The sequence below is a fragment of the Anopheles aquasalis genome, chromosome 3 (assembly GCF_943734665.1).
Source record: "Anopheles aquasalis chromosome 3, idAnoAquaMG_Q_19, whole genome shotgun sequence".
In the NCBI taxonomy this organism is placed as follows: domain Eukaryota; kingdom Metazoa; phylum Arthropoda; class Insecta; order Diptera; family Culicidae; genus Anopheles; species Anopheles aquasalis.
In genome coordinates this window covers 29,959,096-29,974,095 of record NC_064878.1, presented here as the reverse complement: position 1 = coordinate 29,974,095, position 15,000 = coordinate 29,959,096, and the positions used below count along the sequence as shown (strand labels likewise).

Here is a 15,000-nt window from a genome sequence, read left to right as displayed (position 1 = left end):
GCTCATGGTACGTTTGAACGGCTTTGTGAAGAGATATAATGGGAAAAGTTATCATTTTAGGTGAACGATATTAACACCAATGTTGGATTGATACACTCTAGATCAGTGGTCTCAAACTCGCGGCCCGCGGGCCGCATGTGGCCCGCCAAACTATTTTGTGCGGCCCGCGGCCACATCCGCGGAATATATTTTAGATGTATTTGTTCATTAATTGTATGATTTTTTTTATTTTTCTATGCGCAAGTTGGAATTAAAGATTTGTGTTACATCTACAATGACAATAACGTTCGATGAATTGAATAAAGAAAAAAATTCTCAACATTTCAACATTCACCTCATAATGGTGCGGCCCGCGGACTCGAGGATTCCTTAAACTGCGGCCCGCTGCTTTGCTGATATTGTCCTTTGCGGCCCGCGTGCCTAAATGAGTTTGAGACCCCTGCTCTAGATTATCATCGGAGAAAAACCAGCGTATTACGGATTATCTAAACGTTTATGGAGAATCTAAGATTCGGCCTTTCGATTCAAAAGTTAAACAAATTAGAGTATTATTCTGCATTGCCTTATCGTGCTTTCTCTATTGATTGCAGCTCGAGTGTGCATCAAATTAACCCATCCATGATGAAGAATACGTAACATAACAATGATGAATTCGGTTCGTAGCATAGAAATACGTACAAGGAATGTCCTGTTTGTAAATTCAATACGCTTTATTAATGTTTTTCATTTCAAATTACATAGCACTGAACCTTGGATCCATACTTTTTTATGTTTTTGGAATTCCATGTGTGTCTTCATGTCTTGGACAGTTATTTCTTCTTTTCTTCATTTCATACCGTTTTGTAAGAAAAGGGAAGAGGTACAAACTAATACAAATGTTCAACTAGGATACTAGTACTGATGTGTGACGTATCGCTTGTTATAGATCTCCACGAAATTTGCGTTAGGAAACTTTATGTGCGCCATGAGGAGAGTGTTGCTTTCAATGTGGCATAGGTGTAGAAGTGCCAACCTACGCACCTGATACATGGGGGCTGGCATTTCAAGGAAATACTCCACTGTAATACGACAACAGCAGAACTGCAACACACGCAAATTTTTAAGAAGGGATAGGACTTGGAATGTTTCAATGGATGGTCGCCATTCGTTATCTCCACTGCACAAACATAAATCCCTCAGGTGGTCCAAAGAGCTGATGGTGTTGTTCATTATATTACGTTCATTCTCATAATCAATACGCAACGCAAGAATTCTAATCGAATTTGGAAGCGCTAGCAAACTTGCAGCACCCAACACAGTGGATCCTAAATCGACTTGCTCTAGCAGGGTTAGTTTCTGTAAGTCAATATTAAGAACACAGCTTCCCGGAGGCCTGATGGACTTCAATGTTAGCCGACGCAGGGTGCTGAGCTTGGTGATATGGTCAAAGTTGCGCGGATCAAACAGTTGCAACTCTTTTTGGAAGTGTAATTCCTTCAGCGAGGTACAGGTATCACAAATCTCAATAAAGAGACTATCCATTAACTCGCTCGAGAATTCCATTCTCTCTACCAGCCGAATTCGATGAATAATTGACGATGCATTTGATTTGCTTGCGGTTCCCCTTAGAGTGACTTGCCTAAGTTTAGCGAGTACTGGTGGATGAGGGCTGTCCACGGGACGACCAAGTGAAAACAGAGGACCTTTAAAGGAACGTAGCTGAGGCATATCAACCACGAATCCAGCGGCTTCCAGCTGCAGATGCTCCACAGTAGTGCTTCGCATCGTTGGTATAACATCTGCGCTTAACGAAACGAATCCGTTTGACTTTAGCCATACGGATCGCAGCTTTGGCATCTCAACTATCGCCTGCATCATTGGAAGAATAATACGACTGTCGGTGAAAAGTCTAAAAATAAGCTGCAGGGAAGTTGTAGTTGCTGTAACCTTTGGGTGAATTATTTCCCAGATCGATCGGAAGCTATCGATCACATCCATGTTTATGACGATGCATAAATGTCTATACTTTCGTTCCGTATGTTTCGCAGTATGTATAAATTTCTCTACGAGATTTGTAACCGTCTCTTTTCGTTGCTTATAACTTTGGAAAAGCATCTTTGGCCTTGGTATATCGATGTTGAGCATGAATCTACTAACATAAGAACTGTGAAAGACAATATTGTTCCATCTCTTACACGTGCGTGACACGCTTTTCACATTTTCGATGTCGAGATGGTCAAAAATAATACAGAGCACCTAGAATGAAAAGACACCAGACAATACCATAGAGGACACCTTATTGTAATACAAATGCAGTTCATATTTTAACTAATTTTTTTTTTTTTTTATTATATTATAGAGGTTTTAAACTTTAACAGTTCTTTCGCCTCTTATATTTTAACTAATGTTCTTGGCTTACCTCATCGGGTAGGATATTGGTTAGATTTACACACTTGCAGGACTTCATTGTCATCTCTATATATTCCTGAACGATACCATATTGACAACTTCGTGCACTTTCAGGTCATTTAGAGATAAGACGAAGTTTCCAATGAGTGATGGTATCGGATTTTGCGGATATTTTTCTGAAAGAAACGGCATATTGGTTAACGGAGAGTGGCGCGCTTCCGCAACGCCAGGAAATGTTACCAGGACACTGATTCACTACGCTTATAGCACATTGATTGTAGAAGGGCCTTATCACTTCAGCTTACCTTGTATAGTTGCACAAATGAACTTGTTTTACTTAAAATAAGAGGATTTAGAGCGCCCGCTTTCGATCGTCGATCCATCAATTCGCGCGGATTTTCCATCGCGCCGAGACAGTAGCCCGTTTATACGCAATCAACATCGAGGATACCATTTATTGAGGGATGCTGCGCGATGCCATTTCGGAAGGGTAAACGAAGATTGACGAATTGAGCTCTTTCAAAAGTATGATCACCGTTCAAAATTATTTAATTTATTCATCTTAACTTATATCTATCAGTCTGTTAACTCACGAGTGTGACGGTGGCCGCTAATTCTAAATGAAACTCTTTCTGATGCAAACGATTTGGAAACAGATTCTAATGCAGATCCTCTTGTGTTGATTGCCTAAAACGATTCATTCACTTTTGATCGTGGCTCTGATCTGGCTCGAAGTTTACTGGCGATAGGAGGGCGTCTAATTTGAACATAACAGGTTCATCCCCAGCGGCCCTTGGCCGCTCCTGCTGTTCGTCTTGCAAGATACCATCCAAGTCCGCTAGATCCAACTGATCTACGCGGTTGCGCTGCAGAAACAGTTTCATCTGCCGTTCGACATCACTGTCGAAGTAATGGTCCAGCTTCATACCGGTGCTATCCAACCGGTGCTGCATTTCGGTAAAGTTGGCCTCCAGCTTCAGATCGTCGGCCACGGAATCGGTGTTTGTCGTGAGCAGATCGCCGATCTCTTGCGATTTTTCACCGATCCTACACAGACTGCAGCGGGTCTGCTGTAGTTTTCGCCGGACCGCCTGCAACTCTAGTCGCTCCTTGCTGAGTTCGATCTTTTCCTTCGCCAGACGATCTTCTCGTTCGGATACCTCACGAAATTGGCGTTGCACTAGCTGCATCTTAAGTTGCAGGTTCTGTTCCGCCTTCCGGACGCTACGGTACACGTTTTCGGTATTTCGTTCCCTCTGCCGGGCTCGTTCCATGGCCGATTCCAGCTCATCCGACCTTTCGCGCAAATGTCCTTCTCGGGATAGCAATTCCCGTCGTTTTGTTTCAAACTGACGCTGCAGTTGTAGGTATCGATCCTTTTCCCTGTCCGCTTGCCGGGTCGCCTCTTCCGTTACTTTTATTGCGGCGTCTATTTCCGCTTGCGAGGTCGTTCCCTTCAGCTGGCCGCTACTGGACTGGAGTTGAGCCATCGTCTCTAGTTTGACCTTCTCCTCGAGTAACGCTTGTCGTTCTTGGCCAAGCTTTTCCTGCAACCGCTTGTGCTCCTCCATTTGCAGCAGTTTCAGTTCGGCAATACGATCCTCTTCGTGCTGATTCCGTTCTCGGAGAAATTGTTTTTCCTTCTCGAAGCCTTGCCTTTCCGCTTCGAGCTTGACGCACTTTTGCTGATATTCCCAACGTTCTTGTGACGATACCTGAAACAAAATTAAGGAGATGTTTAGCGGACCGCGGAAGTGGTGCACCGCCGTTCCTTTCTACTCACCTTTGTCATTTCTGTTACTTTGCTCTCCAACAGCTCCACCAAAGACAGCAGACGAACCTTCTCTTCATTGGTCGACTCACGTGTTCGCTCCAGAAGTCTCTGCTGATCGTCGAGTTGCTTCTCGCGTGCCTTCAACTGCAAGTCTTTCTCCTTCTGACTGAACTCTATCTGATCCTGCAATGTGTCACGCAGCTGCTGCAGATCGCCCGATGCGTTCTCCAGGTAGCTCGAGGCATTCTTCAGCACCTGTAGGTAGGATTGGTTCTCCTGGACGACGGAAAACTCGAGCAGCTTCGATTCACGTATCGTGGTGATCATTTCCCGATGATCCTGCCGCAGTTGCTCTAAGCTTTCCTCGTAGCCTTGCTTCAGTTTCTCAATTACCTTCCGATGGTTTTCCTCCATTTCTTTCACGTGCTCGAGATGATCTTCGATCAGCTTCGTTTTCTCCAGCTCGAGGGTGTGCACTTTCGATTGATAAAACTCTTCCAGCTGCTTATTGTCATTTTTCAGCCGTGTTTCCATGATCTTGAGGCTTTCTTCTAAAAATCCCGTTTGCTTCTTGTAACTTGCCTCGAGCAACGACAGCTCCTGCTCATGATTAGTTGTCAGGTTGGCGATCAGGTCTTCCAACCGAAGCTTTTCCATTTCCAATCGCTTCACGTCGGTTTGCAGCTCTACTTTGGTTAGTGGATCATCGATTTGAGCCTCGTGTGACACACTTGCCGAGGAGATAAACGGTGCCCCACTATCAAGACGCGAGTGCAGTGTCGCAGAGGGCGGTTGATTCATGATGAGCTGAATGTTGGCATTAATTCGCTCCTGCTGCTTCGACAGGAGCTCCTCCAGGGCATTGTGGCGTTGAAGTTGCTTCTGTAGAAGCTCGTTGAACTGTGCTTCCTGTTTCTGGAGGACCGATCGCTGCTTCTGCTGCATATCGTACAGGGCTTTCTCTTGATTTTTCATCTGGTTAACGACGGACAGCTGAAAGTCCTGCTGTTCCATCGCCAGCAGAGCGTTTTCCGTCTCTGCGTTCACAAACTGCAAGGTACTTGAGAATACCTGAGGATCAGGTACGATCAAAGGTCGAATTGTTTTATCTTCTTCCGTTTTCGGCTTCAGTTCCTGCTTGACTGGAGCAACTGTTTCGCCAACTTTTACTGTCGCAGCAGGAATTGGCCCAGTGGTGTTGGTGGTGGACACCGGTGGCAATGGTTTACTAATTGGTACCGGTATAGCTGGAACCGAATCGACTTCATTCGAATTGTTATCTTCATTCAATCCTAACCAATCTGCTCCACCTTTTTTGGCCGACGGTCGTGATTCACGGCGCACCGGTTTGTCTTCCGCCGGAGTGGCAAACAAACCCAACGGATCGTTCAGAGCTGAAATGGAGGATTGGCGACGTCCACTGCGCCTGGGTGCCAACGATGAGCCACTTGGGGCGTACCCACCCATGACCGTGGCTTCTGTTTGTACATTTTCCGACGTTTCCGTCGACTGACGGGATAGATTGCCCGTAGTGGTCGTGGTCGATGGTCCTTCCTCTTTCGTTGTCGTAAGGCTCGCTCTCGGTTTGGCGACCACACTCTTGGCCGGTACTTCCTTCGTCGAAGCCACCAAAGGTCCGCCGAGAATATCGTCCAGGATGCTTGATTTGGACTTGGGTTTCTTGGGATCGAAGCCAAGATCCGACAGTAGGTCGCTATCATCGAATGAAATCTCCTTTTTCTGGGGTGTTTGTGGCTTGAGCGCCGGGGCATTCGTCCCTTTGGCCGGCGTTCCAGATTTCTTGCCTTGTACACTCGTTAAGCTCGTAGGTTGCTGCACGGTCGCTGATGTCGAGGGCTTCGAGTAGTCCAGCGATGCGGGTTGGTTCCTATCCGGAGCACCAGAGACGGCCGGTTGTTCCGATTTGATAACACTCTTCGGAGCCTCCGTCGATTTGATACCAAACAAATCTTCCATTTTACTTGATTTGCTTGCTTTGGCTGGTTTTTTCGTCCCCTCATTACCGAACAAGCTATCGTTGCTGCCATCGCTCAGCAAACCGTCCAGCGGATCGTCCAGATCAAAATTCATCACTTGCACTTTACTAACTTACTATCCGTAGAGGCTTTTTGATGCAGAAAGTCTCTAAAATGTAGTGAAATTAAACAAACCAAAACAGTTTTAGTTGTTAAACCGTTTCCATGGCAACCGTTGCCTCTCTTCTTCTCTGACAAACATTTCAGTTTATTTGTAAATGAACTTCAATAAATGAAATAAATTAACTAAGCGAATTATTTAAAGAGCTACTCAAAAACGTCGTATTTGCATTTCTTTTAAACAAATAAAAAAAAACTATTGAAGCGCTCGAACCCATGGCATAAACACATCGAACCAGCTGTCAAATCGCGTATGTCACGCGAAATCAAAACAAATCTTGCGTAAACAGAAAATTCCGGTCGGCTGCTCGTTGCAAAAATGATTTTAAGGATCAAAGTGCAATAGTTTAAGCGAAAAGAATTCTACAAAATTGAAAAAAACATCGTCACTGAGAATGCTGACTTTCTGTGCTCGCACTGCCGTGGGACAACCGATCGTGAGGGAAGGGCTCCGGAAAACCCTTCTACATCAACCGGTGCGGTGGCTCGGCGGAAGAGGCTCGGACCCTGGCCGGAATTTTAGGATAAGAACAACCACTTATTATGTAGCGGCGGCCGGTGTTCTGACCGTTGGGTTAAGCTATGCGGCCGTACCGCTGTATCGGATGTTCTGCCAAGCTTACAGCTACGGTGGTACCACTAGTCAGGGACACGACGGCGAAAAGGTGGAGAGCATGCAGCGCATAAAAGATCGAGTTATTAAAATCAAGTTCAACGCCGACATCGGTGCTTCAATGCGCTGGAATTTTAAGCCACAGCAGACGGAAATTAAGGTAAGACTAAAGTGCAGCGTTTGGCGGCAAATCGCATCGAGGAATTGATTAAAACATCTAACCCATTCTAGGTGGTACCGGGAGAGACCGCGTTGGCATTTTATTCTGCCAAAAACCCTACGGACCATCCGGTGATCGGTATCAGCACGTACAACGTCATTCCGTTCGAGGCTGGGGCCTATTTTAACAAAATACAGTGCTTCTGCTTCGAGGAACAGCAGCTCAACCCGCACGAAGAGGTCGATTTGCCGGTGTTTTTCTACATCGATCCCGAGTTCATCGAAGATCCGAAGATGGAGCTGGTGGACTCGATTACGCTATCGTACACGTTCTTCGAATCGAAGGATGGGCTCAACATACAGATGCCGGTTTATGCGAAGCAGCATGCAGCATAGTTGGAAAATTAGGTGTAAATAAAGTGTGCGTTGTTATCAATTGCTGCTCGTTACGGTGCTTTTTTGTAGGAGGTGGAAATCTTGATAAGCGAATGAACATTCCCAGGGTGCGCCAGGCATGGCTGTTTGCCTCTTCCTTCTGCGATGGTAATAGGACAGCTTTTAGGTTTAGTCCGATTTCTCATAGGAATAGATACTTGTTACGTTCGTACCTTCGTATAAACCTCCAGAAAAGAGATCCTAGAGTACGACGGTGGATTAAGCGACGAGGTGATAGCAGTTGTTTGTTAGATAGCAAGAAATTTGGATCCTAAATTATATTTTTCGTTTCTGATGACAAATAACGAGGACGAATCCTTTGTTCTTTTAACCTAAGGGCTGTTATTTCTTGCGCACCCAATTCTGCTCGGAAACCTTGCAATGTACATTGAAATATTTAGGAAGATAACGCTTTCCACATAACTTTTTATAAGAGGGTCTATCTGATCACGCTAGGAACTGGCGATATATTTTTTTAACATATATAAGGACGGACGAGCCGTATGTTTAACTGGCGATATTTGTTGTTGAGCATTACCGTTTCACACATTGATACAAATAGTACTGGCTTATATCATTTCAAGCTTATCTGGCGGAGACACCAAATGTATGTGCATAAAAATCGCTACCATTGTTAGCAGTATCTTTTAGGTCTGGGGCCGGTCTGCTCATTCGGTAAAAAACTATGAATGTAGATAACAGATACCATTGTTTGCGTAAACGTATTGGATCAGCGATCAAACATCTGCCAATATGGTGTTTGAAGAGCACCATGTGATTCGAAAATTTGGAATATGGAAGGTCTAATCCTGAACATGTTGGATGTTAGCCATGCTGTTAAAATTAATCAGACTAGATCAGTCTATTAGTACTGATCAGGCTAGTACGGATGATCACGATCAACGTCATATGCCAAGTGAAGGTCAAGGAAAGATTATAGATTGAATTGAGTATTTTGTACCAAACCAATTCTGGAGTGTGTTATTGGTTTATTAAAGGAAACGAATAGCAAACGGGTGTCATTTAAATATAAAAAAAAAACAACATATAAGACGACTTATGGAAACATAAATCGGCTGACTCAGTATAGCTTGAGGAATCTATTTGCTAGTAAAAAGAGTCATGAACATTGTGAAAATAATTACTATATATCGTGCCAATATTTGGTACATCTGAATTCATCATTACCGACGATCTATTTTTTGTAAAATTGTCAACCGTAATGATCGCGGGTAGCTTACGGATGCGAAGAGATTGTAATAGGCAGTTGAACAATAACGATAGAACGGATGAATTCAACTTCTATGTTATGAGACGAGTTCCCTCATCTGTTGAAGCGATACAAACCATTTTCCATTTTCCATAAAAAGTACTGCTCTGTAGTCTAGGCTTTCTTACGCAACCTACCAAGTAGTATTCAGAAGAAACAATGTCTAATGCAAACAGTAGATGTGATAACATTTCGATTTCAACATTTTTCTGTTTCTTAAACACGCTAGTTATTTTTTAACGTGCCATCGTTCGACCACGTGTCGATGAATGACCAATTATTGAATATGAAATTGAATATTTTGCTTTCTTTGTGATGGCCTAGAAAATCGTTATTGGTCTTGTAAGTTAAAATCTTCAATTATTCACCATATCTCATACGTTCTTTCAGCAAGGGCATGTCCACCTTAAAAATCTAACAAAACACTACGATCTTTTGTAATACCTTTCTTAGTGAAAATGATATGAATGTAATGGAAAACTGCACTTCTTAAATACGCTTTATCGGTGACAAAACTAGACATTTTCAAAAAAAATAACAGCATAGTTCCCATATCCCCCAATATTAATGAATTCATACTTCTAAAGCTTGGAACACCTTAAATTTGGCTGCATAAAACAGGACACAGCTCAGGCCAGAAATAAGCTAAACACATGGTAAAGGTGTCATTTTGTAGGTATTTCATCTAGCTCTCTAGTAAAAATTGCGATTAAATTATTGGGTCACGTTGCGTATTAATTTACGCACTATTGGTTTTATGCGACACATCATTTTCTGCACACTAGCGGAAGAAGTCTCATTGGCCATTTTTCCCACCATTTGTATATTCCCGATGGATTTTTAATCATTTTACATTGTTTCTTTAGTCTTCTTTAGATATTAGTAGATAATAGCCCAATATAATTGTATTGGACGACTCTGTGGGCAATTTGGTGGATTGAAGATTGTTGGTATGAAATCAATGTTGTTGTTTCGATACCAACTTATGACCTCCGTACTATTACAGCAACTAACCAAATCGGACCAAAACTTAACAGGACCTTGATGAGGCTTAATAAAAGGTAGAATGATCTTTTCCATGCATTCTTCTTTGTACAAACGGCCGTTCATGGACCCTCCCGTCATGAAACGGCCCGTACTTTTCAAACCACAACTGCAGTTCGCTTGCCAAATGAGCAGTTTACGGGCGATTTTATCTACGTAAATGAGCTAAAACGTTACTTTCGTATTCCCTCTACGAATGCTGAAGTCCAATTTGTCTGCTGGTTTTCGCCAAAATGCAGTTTTACGTGGGGTTTTTACTCCAGTCAAATTTAGATTTCATAGTAAGTGTGCAGATTTTTTTTTCTCCCCTCGTGTTCCATCGGCGATAACTTTTGATGGTATGGTTCGATTTTGGAAAAAAAATTTGTCATTAAAAGAGAAGACTATAACCTTTAAAAAGACACCAACAGAGTAGCAAAGCGACCACTAGGGGCACTGCAGTGAGTAGAAGACTGCGGCCAAATTTAAGGTGTTCCAAGCTTTAGTAAATCATTTTAAAAGAAAAATCTTTACAAAATTCGCTCCACAACCCACTCGGGTGCTGGTGTATGTTCTAAGCGAAAAGCGATCACAGAGCATGGTCCCAGTTGCTCGTATGATTGACGTTGTGGTGCGGGGCCCTTTTAATTAACACCTAATTAACCGCTCCAGATATCAAAGCCCGGCACTCTACTCTGCTTCTGCTGGGCCAGGCGCCTAGCGACTGTTTATGATAAAAAAAATACGAAAATCCTCACAAAATTGCAAATAGCTTCACAAAGAGCGACACCAGCACCACGACGACATGACGCACCGGGGAAAGGCCCGCAATCCAGTACCATTTACGTTGGTCGCTGTCGCTGGAATGGCGCAGCTGCTGCACAGGGAAAAGCGTTGCACAAATTGAACGACTCGAAAATATACTCTCACAAAACTGTGTATCACACTTTGCTCTTCCCGCCAGCACATTAAAGTGATTTGCCGGAAACCGTGAAGGGGGGCAACGAGAAAAACGGTGCCAAGGCGGGGGGGCAGTGGGAAAGCCTGGACGCACGACACTAAAGCATAACATGATCCCCTCCACCGGGTGTCGTTTGGTTAATTTTTACGGTACGACACCTTGCAAACAGGACGAAAATATGGAAAATAAGAAAAACAAGAAACTCCACAAACACACATACGCGTACACACGGCCTCTCATATCCGGCGTATCGCGCCACTCGACGTCCGAAGTGCGAAATAAAAAAAAAAACGGCCATTTTCGTAGCACTTTTCAGCATTTCACACCCGGTAGCAAGCATCATATTCACGCTTACAGCACCAACCGTCTGACACAGGCGTCCTTTCGTCCCGGATTCGTCCGGGCATCCCTTGGTTGATGGCGGCTGGCAAATGGCGCAAGCTGTTTCCGGCGTATCCTGTGAAGCCCCCGTGCTCTCTCACCGTTGACGCCAGACACCGAAGAACAAAATCCGGCGAAGCGAAGCAGGCTGATGCATAATGTGATTCACGCAAAAAAAAAACGTATGCAACGGACCGCGGATACACATCACAAGCACTGACGACGTACTAGGCTATGGCGGGTGTGTTACTTTCATCTCTCTATTGGCACGGGAAATGTTGTCGCCCTCTGCTGGTGCCACTTTGCTAGCGTTCCAAAACAATCGGTGGCCGTCGGTCGGAGGACATCCGGATCCGGCGATGGCGCCAGGCTTCGAAATGGATTTGCGTCCCGGTGCATTTTCGCTATTTCACTCGTCCAAAAGTCGGGCGTGATTCACGCCCAGACCCTGTGGTACTATTGGCGTTCCGGTCGATTCCAACTTCTTATGATCTTTGCGGGTGGGAGAGGCTGAAACAATCAAAAGTCAAATGTTGCTCGCTAGTTAGGGGCACTTTCTTCTGTTTTGCGTTTGGATAGAGAGTGTTAAAATGGCTTACAAGCAGTTCAGTTTTTACGACACAACATTCTAGGTTTTGGGATCGGATCAATATCAAATACATCTTCATCTTAGCTATGCGTGGATATGTAGAGCTTTTTACATGTTATTCAATTCAATTAAGTTTGTGAAAACACATAAAAAATCAATCAGCTGCGTATAACAACTTCAAACTGATTAACATTCCGATGGAATCAAAAATGATTTAAAAAAAAATATAGTCTAAACCAAGAGAGATCGCATGAAATTGCCCACTCCTGTAGACAAAGCAAGTATGTAAGATCTAAAGCAAAGCTTCAATGTTTGAGATAGTATTACAATTATAAACCATAAATGTGGTAGGATGATAGTTTTTTTTCAATTTTATCTATCGTCTTTCTATAAACATAGCTCGTATGAATGTTTAAAAATATTCTATTATACTAGGTGGTACCGCTTTGAAATAGCGCGTTAAGACGCAAATGTGCCGATACTGAACATGTATTGTGAACGAGTCTTAATGGGGGGCTTCGGTATTTAATTTTTTTTTGTGACACATGTTTTTAACATTTTTCCGTGAAAGCTGATCCTTTCAAGAACATCATGTAAAGGTTTGGATTACAGAGGAAAAGTTACAGATTTTTGAAAAACCGCGTTTCATACAAGGCACCATGCAGCCCGCTACTTTGAAGAGCGTTTTCCAAAACCAACGTTTTCAAAGACGATGCCCATCGTACCGTAAAAACTACTGGACCGATCGATTTGAAATTTTTAACACATATTCTGTACACTCTCTGCCAGGTAGCCCTGTCGAGATTTCATTGAAATTGTTGATACTTTTTTTTAAACAAATCTTTAAAACCCGTGTTTTTAGGCAAAACGACAAAAAGTATCAATTTATGAACTTCAAAAACCTGCCAAAAATCGAAAAATAAGAATATCAACAAAAACTCTCCGGGGCTACCTAGATAAACTTATAATCTTTCTAACGAATATCGATTTGTATAGTTCAGATGACCCGTCATGTCGCTACGATGGGCACCGTAAAAAGTACCTTTTCGACGATACGCCTACCAAAATTTGATGCCACGTATAAATATTTCAATGAATGTTGCTCAAAACAATACCAAATATTCTTCAAAAGCTGTAGATTAATATACCATTTACTTGAAAGAATAAAATTGAATGGTTACGCCAAAAAAAAATCGTCAAAATGATCCTTGTTTTGGTAAGAAATTACCGAAGCCCCCCTTAAATAATAAAGTACAAATGTGAGCAAATATTTAAGCTTTTTAATCAATTCGGCAGCTAAACCAGGAATGATGTATCATCATATTATGTTGGCAATAGGATTAACAATGATTGATCGATACCCATCGCTCTGGGAAGAGGATTCATGAATTATGAGATGAAGGGCTAATTTGTAGAACATCCTTCAAAACCATAAAATGATTGTTTAAAGGTTTTTGAAGAAAACGTATTTGGTACTCTAGAAATAATTTAAAAGGTAAAATCCCTCCATAGGAAAACAAATTACTTACTGTTTCAAAATTGAAATGCATAACGGGGATTGTGAAACGAAGGAAACCATTTGCGTCCTTAAATCAGCGAACAACTGGAGCTGCCTGCAAACGAGAGCGATGCTGTCGTCACCCTTTGGTACACTAATCGGTTTGTAATTACAACAGAAGAAGGTTACTGGAACAGCACTGACGATGGGACGCTAAAAATACTTTCCCCATCATCACAAACGGGTTATCGCACGAGTCGCGCACGGGCTCTCGTTTCATAAATTAACCGATCAACCACGGTCATACACGTGCCTACGATGCCTTACAATCCAGAACCGACAGAAAGGGCCATGCTGTGTGGCCAAAGAATCGTTTATCACACTGCAGCCCGGTCCAATGACGGCGAAGCACTTTCCACGCTTTTCCACTGGCCACATTACAATAAACTTCCGTGAATGTGTGAATCGGCTTAGGAAAAAACCTTTATTCTTTATCCCGGTGCGCTTCCCTGGGGGATTGGGGACAATCATTACGTCGATGACAACGATGCCAACGATGCCGTGCGCGGAGAAGCACCATCCCAGTTCATAAAGCGACATTCCTATGGTGACGGTGGCGTAATGTATGTAGCGCCCGCTCCGAGGGCACCGTATGGAGAACATTTTCCCGAGGAACGATTAAACGATTGGCAGCGTTAGCGACACGCGAAGCTGCTGCGCATGTAAATGACCGCCACCCCGGGTTGGTGTCAGCCAACCGGCCGGATCATTATGTCGAACCATTTCAAGCGAAACGAAATGTGCTGCCCATGTCGTTGATATAAATTCCCCTTGATGACGGCCATTACGTGGAGTCAATAGGACAGCGAATTGACGAAACCGCGAATAGTCATTCTACTCCCCCTCCCCGGGGGTCACCTTCCGCTGTCTCGATGAAGATGCCCTCCCTCCGGTTCTAACTCGCAACTCGGATCGTAAGTTTGAAGATAGATCGTCGGCAAGCGGCTGAAAATCCGTTGGATGAGGAGGTGATCGTAACGTGGTTCGGTGGGTGGGAAAATCACAACGAGAGCTGTCTGCACACAGCTAGTGGCACAGCTGGGTCCGAGTGGAAAATTATGAGAAACTCAATGGACTAGTGACGCTTGGCATTCTTCGCACGCATTCTTGCCACCAAGGTGGCCACCAAGTGGTGGCAAAGTCCGTTCGAGGGTTTTATTTTTAAACTCCGGCGAAAAACAAATTAATTTTTCATTGCCTTTTCATGGGCGAAATTTTATGTAGCAAAGCATATTAACTTGGGTTACTCAAGTATGATTGATTAGCTCAATCAATTTGATGGAGTTTAGAGGGTAACCATTGACTGAACAACCTCAAGGATGATGATTCCGATTGATCATATCGCAAGCATGAAGGTAGAGAATAATTTAAATGCGTCTTTACTCCTCTACTCCAGGTATCAGCGATGGTTATGTGATGTGACAATTAGGAGAGCAGGAGCAGCAGAACACAGGGATCCCAATTTAAACCGAGGTACACCATGGATACGCCGACACAAGCCAACATTCTTTCTTTCGAGTGCTTTCAAACACCATCATTATCTACACAAGAACAAGACCAAAAACAAGTTTGCTATTATTTTAATAATTTATTAAACAATTAAAAATATGCTTTCGCTTCCACTGTATAAGAATGGTTTCTTACTTTAGTACAGTTTACTGCTTATTTCGTGACGATTTCTGTTCGTTTCATC

General features: G+C 43.3%; 2 protein-coding genes across 2 annotated transcripts; one reads left to right on the top strand and one right to left on the bottom strand.

Moving 5' to 3' along the window:
• Window positions 1-2,919: 2,919 nt before the first annotated feature.
• LOC126575430 (fas-binding factor 1 homolog) lies at window positions 2,920-6,480 on the bottom strand. Its single transcript, XM_050236122.1, has 3 exons — window positions 6,446-6,480; window positions 4,172-6,307; window positions 2,920-4,103 (listed from the first exon to the last, which is right to left on the bottom strand). The coding sequence occupies exons 2-3, from the start codon at window positions 6,251-6,253 to the stop codon at window positions 3,090-3,092; spliced, it is 3,096 nt and encodes a 1,031-aa protein (XP_050092079.1). The 5' UTR covers window positions 6,254-6,307; window positions 6,446-6,480; the 3' UTR covers window positions 2,920-3,089.
• A 125-nt stretch (window positions 6,481-6,605) lies between these two features.
• Window positions 6,606-7,526, top strand: LOC126575466 (cytochrome c oxidase assembly protein COX11, mitochondrial). The gene is made up of 2 exons (XM_050236172.1): window positions 6,606-7,091; window positions 7,163-7,526. The coding sequence occupies exons 1-2, from the start codon at window positions 6,714-6,716 to the stop codon at window positions 7,484-7,486; spliced, it is 702 nt and encodes a 233-aa protein (XP_050092129.1). The 5' UTR covers window positions 6,606-6,713; the 3' UTR covers window positions 7,487-7,526.
• The last annotated feature ends 7,474 nt before the right edge of the window (window positions 7,527-15,000 follow it).